General features: G+C 37.6%; 1 protein-coding gene across 3 annotated transcripts in view; it reads left to right on the top strand.

The window, feature by feature from the left end:
• The first annotated feature begins 8 nt into the window (after positions 1-8).
• Positions 9-7,933, top strand: part of CEP57L1 (centrosomal protein 57kDa-like 1) — a 20,650-nt gene continuing 12,725 nt past the window's right edge. Inside the window, exons 1-5 of one of the 3 annotated variants that reach the window (XM_014531379.1) lie at positions 9-376; positions 526-693; positions 2,817-2,982; positions 4,663-4,842; positions 5,994-6,115. In XM_014531379.1, the coding sequence (XP_014386865.1) occupies positions 2,820-2,982; positions 4,663-4,842; positions 5,994-6,115 (465 nt within the window). In that variant the 5' untranslated portion in view covers positions 9-376; positions 526-693; positions 2,817-2,819. Of the gene's footprint in view, positions 377-525; positions 694-724; positions 818-2,119; positions 2,139-2,816; positions 2,983-4,662; positions 4,843-5,993; positions 6,116-7,933 lie in introns of those variants that run through there. The other 2 variants (XM_005883777.2, XM_014531378.1) reach the window with 2 other exon arrangements.

Raw genomic sequence — 7,933 nt, 5'->3', positions numbered from 1 at the left:
CACTTCGCCCAGCCCCATCGGTGGGGCTCGCCCCAGAGGGCGGGAGCGGGGAGGGGAGATGGGGTCCTCACCCCCAGTCCCTCCCCTTTCTCCGCCCGGCACAAACCAGGAGCCCAGGAGCCGTCCCTGCCCTAGCGCCCTCTTCCCCGCCCAGACAGACGCGACCCGCGGAGGCAAAGCCATTGGAAAAAAGCCCCGCCCTCCGCGGGCTACCTCCGGACCCTCGTCCGCGCGCTGCCGCCAACGGCTGTCCGCTGCTACGCATGCGTCATGGCGAACGGGGCGCATGCGTCTTAAACGGCACTTAGTCCGCCGCGGGGGGGCGTTTTCCGCGTACCTGGACGTTTGGATTGTGCGGACTGGAGGAGAAACAAAAGTAAGGAAGAGTTCAAGTACTGTAACTTTCACAGACAAGGCAAGCACAGGAAAGGTAAAGATGCATTTCTGGAAGAAACGTAATCTAATTTTAAGGTTAGCCTAAAAATAGTGACGGTCTCTTTAATTACGCCAAACCTTTTATTTCAGGAGCTAGGGCGTCATTACATTGACTTCTGGGAAATGTAGTTTTGATGCTGCTGGCGCGTTCTGATTGCGACAGAAACTACAGCCCCCTGGAGCCACTGCGAGGTTTCCTGTGTCGGCCTGCGAGTCAACGGTTAGCATTCACGGAGATTGACTGAGAGCATCGCCTTGGTGAGAGAACCCTAGGCGAAGCTGCCACTTTTCCCTCCACAGGATTCTTCCTTCCTCCATTTCCTCTGAGGTTTTGGAGGCGAAGCCATCTGGGGCTGTCCAGGGACTTTTTCCAGCAATCTGCGTGAGAACGACTAGTCCGGGTGCCCAAATCCGAGGGCGCGTGGAGGCGCAGATGTAGGAAAGGAGGCAATCCGAGGGGTCGCATTAGTCCAGGCTAGAGGGATGCTCTGCACCGCTGCCTCTGCCTCCGCTCTTTTTGGTGGATTCGTGCGGAGTGGGTTAGGGAATCCCTGTGCAGTCGCGCCTTTGATACTGCCTCGGGGTGCTCGGTGCTTTGTTTGCTCAGCCAAGTGACCTCCCCAGCAGGCCCTTGAAAGCGGGTTGTCAAATCCATGTATGAGGCTAAGGGGCAAAGAATACCCAGTATTCCTTGATATGGATTTTTGCAGGATTAAAGGATGTTTTGTGAAAAAAGATACATAAAAATATTCCAATTGTAGTATAGTGAAAGGATTCAACCATTTGTTTAGAAAGTACTGTTGTTTTTATTTTTTTTTTAATATATTTTATTGATTTTTTACAGAGAGGAAGGGAGAGAGATGGAGAGTTAGAAACATCGATGAGAGAGAAACATCGATCAGCTGCCTCCTGCACACTCCCTACTGGGGATGTGCCCACAACCAAGGTACATGCCCTTGGCCGGAATCGAACCTGGGACCTTTCAGTCCACAGGCCCACGCTCTATCCACTGAGCCAAACCAGTCAGGGCAAAGTACTGTTGTTTTTAAATAATTTCTTTTAAAAATGTTTCTTGATTGAGTTTGGAGAGTGAGAGAAGCATCGCTTTGCTCCACTTATTTATGCATTCATTGGCAATGTTTCTTGATTGAGTTTGGAGAGTGAGAGAAGCATTGCTTTGTTCCACTTATTTATGCATTCATTGGTTGCTTTTTGTACGTGCCCTGAGGGATCCAACCCACAACCTTGGCCTATGGGACAGTGGTCTAACCAACTGAGCTCCCGGGGCTAGGGCTTAAAATAACTCCTTTTGGGAAGGGTAGTGGTGAGAAAGGTCTTCAGTGGACTCATAACCAAATTAGATTTTAATTCTTCACATTGCAAAATAGATGTGTTTCAAAACATGTCGCCTTTTGGGGTACTGAGTATTACAAGAGTGAAAAAGACACAGCCCCTTCCTGTCCGAGAGAAATCAATGGTTGAGCCCACAAGAACAGTGCTGTCTGATATAACTGGGGCCGCTCCAAAGGTCACTGAGCCCCGTCTTGGAGAGTCAGGGAAAGAGGACCCCAAAACAGCATATGGGGAGGCCCAGAAGTGGAAGGGAGTGGTGTTTCCAGGAAACTGCAGTAAGCCCAGTCATAGACAGTGTGGAAGGGGTGACTTCTTGTTTGTTGATTCACTTTGAAGCTTCAAAGAGACAGGTACTGTGAATTTTCCAGATGGATGCTGAAAGTGACCTATTCTTGAACAGATTTATAGTTTTGAAGAGTTGATCTAATTTGGAAAGCCTTGCTACATGCTAAGCTACTGATTAAATGACAAAATACGGCCATTTTAGATTCTTCATCTAAACTAGTTCATTAGGATGCTAATGCATTAAATGGAGTTCTGTCTCAGTTAAGGGTTCCATTCAGAAATTGATATATCCAAAATTACTCTTAAAAATCCCTTGGGAAGCTAGTACAGTGGAGTTCAACTGGAGAATTAAATTACATTTTAAAAGCGGTGTTGTCTTTTAAAAATATGTATTTTCTCTTTGAACTCTAGAATCACTTTGTTTATAAAGAGGTGCTCATATGGTGAGATGTATCTGAACTTATGATCAACCGAGAAACCAGAAAATTCACATCACCCATATGCTCACTCCAGGGCCAGATGCTCAGTGCAAATCAGGCAGAATTGTCCATACTGATTATACAGTAAATAGTCATTTTTACTTTATTGCTGAGCTTATATTATTATAGTTAAATTTGTGACAAGTAAGGTCAGAGGATACAGTTTTTGTATTTATGTTCAAGTTTCATTTGAACTTTTAGTGTTTTTGTCATTCAAATAGGAAAGAGTGATGCTATACTATATAATTTCTTTATTCTCTACAGATAATGGATTCTGAATTAATGCATAGTATAGTAGGAAGCTATATTAAACCTCCAGAAAGAATTTTTGCTCCATCATTCACCCAGAATGATGAATTACCTCGGAATCACCACTCTGTGAACTTTGAAGTTACCTCTCCTAAAATGCTTCAAAGTCCAAATAGCCAAGGTAATATTAACATTAAAATATCACTGAAAAATAGGGGAGTGGTATAAAGTGTGTTATATAAAATGTTTTATTTTTATGTAAAAATAATAGATTGTGTTTTTAACCTTAAACTACTAATTTCTATTCTGTTGTTAAAAGTTTCTGTAAACTTACGAAAGTTATTTAACATTTTTTATTTTGGCTTCAGCTGTAAGATGACATATATCACAGATTTATTATAAAAACATTATTAGAAAATGGAAAATTCTTTGAAGAATAAAAGGTCAGCCGAAACCGGTTTGGCTCAGTGGATAGAGCGTCGGCCTGTGGACTGAAAGGTCCCGGGTTCGATTCCGGTCAAGGGCATGTGCCTGGGTTGCGGGCACATTCCCAGTGGGAGGTGTGCAGGAGGCAGCTGATCGATGTTTCTCTCTCATCGATGTTTCTAACTCTCTGTCTCTCTCCCTTCCTCTCTGTAAAAAAATCAATAAAATATATTTAATAAAAAAACAAAAAAAGAATAAAAGGTCAGATTTGGAATCCATCTAAACTAGATGATTAGAATGCTAGTGAGTTAAGTAGAGTTGTGTCTTATTTGAGGATTAAATTCAGAAGTAGCATATATCCAAAATTGCCTTGAAAATTCCTGAGGAACCAGTATATTGGAGTAACTACAAAATACAAATATTGTAACTTTTAAAATATAAATTTAGAAGGATGTTAAAACTGAATTAGAAAAATATTTATGACCCCAGGCATACCTTGTGTGTTTCAGATTACTTTCTAAGATGCTGATTATCACTTTGTCTTTTAATATTCTTTGATAAAGGTTGCCGTTAATAAAGGTAGCCTTATGGAGTGGAATAAAACAACCACAAGAAATAGTACTCCAAACCAGTGAGTCAGCCACAAGTACCATATAAAGAACAATAAGTATAATTTCTTGATCTTAATTGTAAAAAACAAGTGATAATCTCTAGCAAACATCCTTCTAATTGGATATAAACTATACAAAAGATAGCCTATAACATTTATTTATATTCTATTCATCTCTAGTTTTATAGTTTGAAGTTATAACTGAATAGAAAGTGTAAGGTAATGCTTGAATATTTTATAACTCTGAACTTCTCTGAATCATGGTGATATTAATATAACTGAAAAAAATTTTTGTAGTTTATGTGTGCTACTTACAATCTTTCAAGCTTGATATCAGGTAAACCACTAGGTTACAATTTTTTTCCAATGGAAGAAACTGTTCTTCATATGTCCTAAATATTAACACTATCTTGGACAAATGAATAATATATGTTTGTAGTTTGATTAAAACTGAACACATTAATAACTGAAAAGAACCTTTAACTTTAAACCTAAATTTTATGTTAGTGGGTACTATATTTTTATTTTCTTTATTCATACTCAGATTCATATGCCTCCTAGACTGTACATTATCTTTAAGTCTTACGTCATTAGCTTTCTCAAACCTAGAAAAATCACTAAATGCAATCAAATATATTGTTTTTACAAGATATGTTAGAAAAAAATTTGTTCCTTTTTAGAATTTTTGTTGTTATTTTCCATTTTTACCAGAAATATGTATTATACCTTTTTCTGGCTAACAAAAATATACTGGTAACTTTTATATGATTGTAAGTATTCAAATATTCTCATTTATAATATCAAGCAATTTTTTTTTTTCAACAGCTCTTATTTTAGCATTAAAAACTCTTCAAGAAAAGATTCACCGTTTGGAGTTAGAAAGAACACAAGCTGAAGATAACCTGAACACCCTATCCAGAGAAGCAGCACAGTATAAAAAGGCCTTGGAAGATGAAACAAATGAGAGAAATCTGGTCCACCAGGAACTGATAAAGCAGAAAAAAGGCAAGAAAATTCAGTAGTTCTCAGAAGCAAGGAGTTACTAAAGTTTACAATTTGAAAATAATAAGCCCAGTCTAAGCAGATTTACTCAAATATATTTATTCTTTTATATATATTCAAACCCTGAAGCCTTGTTCTCAGACATTTTGATATTTGCAGGAAATAAATATAACTTTGAACTTATTTTTATATCCGTTTTATCCCGGTTCATAAGATTTTGAGATTAAAAGAAAAACTGTATTTAGGCAAGTTGTGTTTAGAAATTAGAATAGTTTCAGAATTCCGGCAAAATCCACTTTAACCTGGACATAATTGAAATGCTTTATAGCATTAGTTAACACGTTTTTAAAATTTGAAAACATAAGGCAACACTAGTAATTAAGCAATATAAAAACAATAAAAATGAATATAAAAGAAAAACTTGAGTGGTTAATTAGATGAAATGGACCAATAGGTGGCAGTTCGGTGGAAGTTATGAAAAAGACATCTGGACACGGGTTTTAGAGATTTAGAACATAAATCCGTTATATAATTTTACTTCAAGATGTGGCTTTTTGTAACATGACACTTGCCCTCAAAAACAGGGTTCAAGTTTGTGTTTCAACTTGTGGAATGAAGAAATGGGGAGAAATATTTTTCTGAGGTAATTGGACAAAAGTGGAAGAAAGAGCTGAGGAAAGTAAGAACTTAAAGGATTAAAAAGAAATTGTTTACACCTTATGAATTGAACCATGCTGTCTTATAGTCAAGAGCAGAGGAAAGTGGGAATGGTAGGATGCATATACCTGAGTTTTTGAAAGAGAAGAAATGTATTGATAGGAAAGAGACATTGGGGCCTCTATTTTTCCAGTTAGTGTCATTTCCCAGGGACAGCCAGAATCTTTATCATCTCACAAGTCACTGGCATCTTCCCCTTTCAGATGTATGCTCTCTGGGTCCTTAGGCAGAGATAATGTTAAACCAGTGATATATAATTAATGAAATATTCACAAAATGTATGTTTATAACTCTGGAAGAGTCAGTACATAGAACTAATGAAGTCTTGAACTTTTAACTCTTGGTTGAATTCATATAATGTATTTCTTATGGTAACCAAATCTCTGGCCTATGTGAGAATCAACTAATTGACTCATAATTACTTTTCTTTTTCATAGATATAAGTATACAATTAAGCTCAGCTCAGACTCGCTGTACGCTCCTAGAGAAGCAACTGGAATATACAAAGAGAATGGTTCTCAATGTAGAGCGAGAGAAGAATATGATCCTAGAACAGCAGGTGAGCATATTTCTATAAGAAACATAACTTCAGGTCTCTATGGTGACAGAGGGTACTGGACTTATTGAGGGGATCATTTCACAATGTATACAAAGATGAAATCACAAGTTGTACACTTGAAACTAATATAACATGATATGTTAATTATGCCTCAGTAAAAAAAGTAAGATGTAAATTAGATGACACAAATTAAATACACCAAAAAAGGTAAATTTGCCCTCAGGAAAAAAGAGAATATTTAATGTTGTGGGAAAATTGTCATATTACATTATAGTCTTAAGTAAAATAGGATATAAAGTTGTATATAGGAGATTTCCACTTAACAGTGATGCAGTCTAGATCATTTAGACCAACCTTCCTATAGAGGAAAATAAGAAAAACTGTACAGAATATTAAAAAGAAAGACAGAATCGAAAGAAAAAATACACAAAGGCATTGGAGATTTAATAAGTTAATAAAAATCACCCATTCAGTATTATCTGTGTGCAGACTTTAATCCAGAGAGGTAGGCCTGATATTTCAGGTCCCTTCTGAGTGCATTTCTGATTCCAGAACAGTCCATTGAGAGGCTCAATAATGCTTTTGACAGCCATCCTTTTGGGGTTAAGGAAATTAAAGTTAGAATTCATGGCCTATCAAGAATAGGAACCCTAGTATATCCTCTGTGCTCAGTCTTTGTAAGGGTGAACAGTAGAAAAAAATCCAGATTACAACTTTGCTCTAGGTCAGTGATGGCGAACCTTTTGAGCTCGGCGTGTCAGCATTTTGAAAAACCCTAACTTAACTCTGGTGCCATGTCACATATAGAAATTTTTTGATATTTGCAACCATAGTAAAACAAAGACTTATATTTTTGATATTTATTTTATATATTTAAATGCCATTTAACAAAGAAAAATCAACCAAAAAAATGAGTTCGCGTGTCACCTCTGACACATGTATCATAGGTTCACCATCACTGCTCTAGGTTATCAAAGTAAGTCAGAAAATCTTAGTCCCTGAAATTGTATTAAAGTGATACTGAATTGCTAATATTCTCAGGTACTTCAAATTATTTCTACAAACGTTACTTTGACACAGTGAGAAACTTTCAGAGATAACGAAACAAAAGGAGATAAGACACTAAGAACAAGATATAGCCTACTTAATAGACTATCTAAATACTTTCGCAAACTAGCTCCAGTTAGGTACTGGCTCTAACAGACACAGTCTTTAAAATACTCACGCTTGTGCCCTGGTCAGTGTGGTTCAGTTGGTTGGAGCATTGTCCTATGCACCAAAGGGTTGTGGGTTCGATTCCCAGTCGGGGCACATACCTACGTTGTGGATTCAATCCTTGGTCAGGGTATGTAAGGAAGGCAACTGATCAACGTTTCTCTCTCTAAAATCAGTAAAAAAACATATCCTTGGGTGGATTTAAAAGAGCCACAGTAAGATACTACTTCATATCTACAGATTAGAAATAATTTAAAAGTCTGACAATTTTGTGTATAAATGAGGATACAACACCCAGAAGAGCAACCACTTTATCTTGTAAAGTTCAGCATACACATTCCCAGCAGCCTAGAAATTCCTATCCTAGCTATAGTAGACTAGTGACTTATAATAGTTTTTAAAATGTTTTGACATACAATCTACAGACAGTGGGAGGTACAGATCTTAAGTATAGAGATAGTTGATTATTGATAAATGCATATACTCATGTAATCCACAGCCCTATCAAATCCTATATAATAAAAGGGTAATATGCAAATTGACCCTAACAGCAGAGTGACTGGGAATCACTGGTCACTATGACACACACTGACCACCAGGGGG

Source organism: Myotis brandtii, unplaced genomic scaffold (assembly GCF_000412655.1).
Source record: "Myotis brandtii unplaced genomic scaffold, ASM41265v1 scaffold8, whole genome shotgun sequence".
Classification (NCBI taxonomy): domain Eukaryota; kingdom Metazoa; phylum Chordata; class Mammalia; order Chiroptera; family Vespertilionidae; genus Myotis; species Myotis brandtii.
This window is presented reverse-complemented; position numbering and strand designations above follow the sequence as displayed.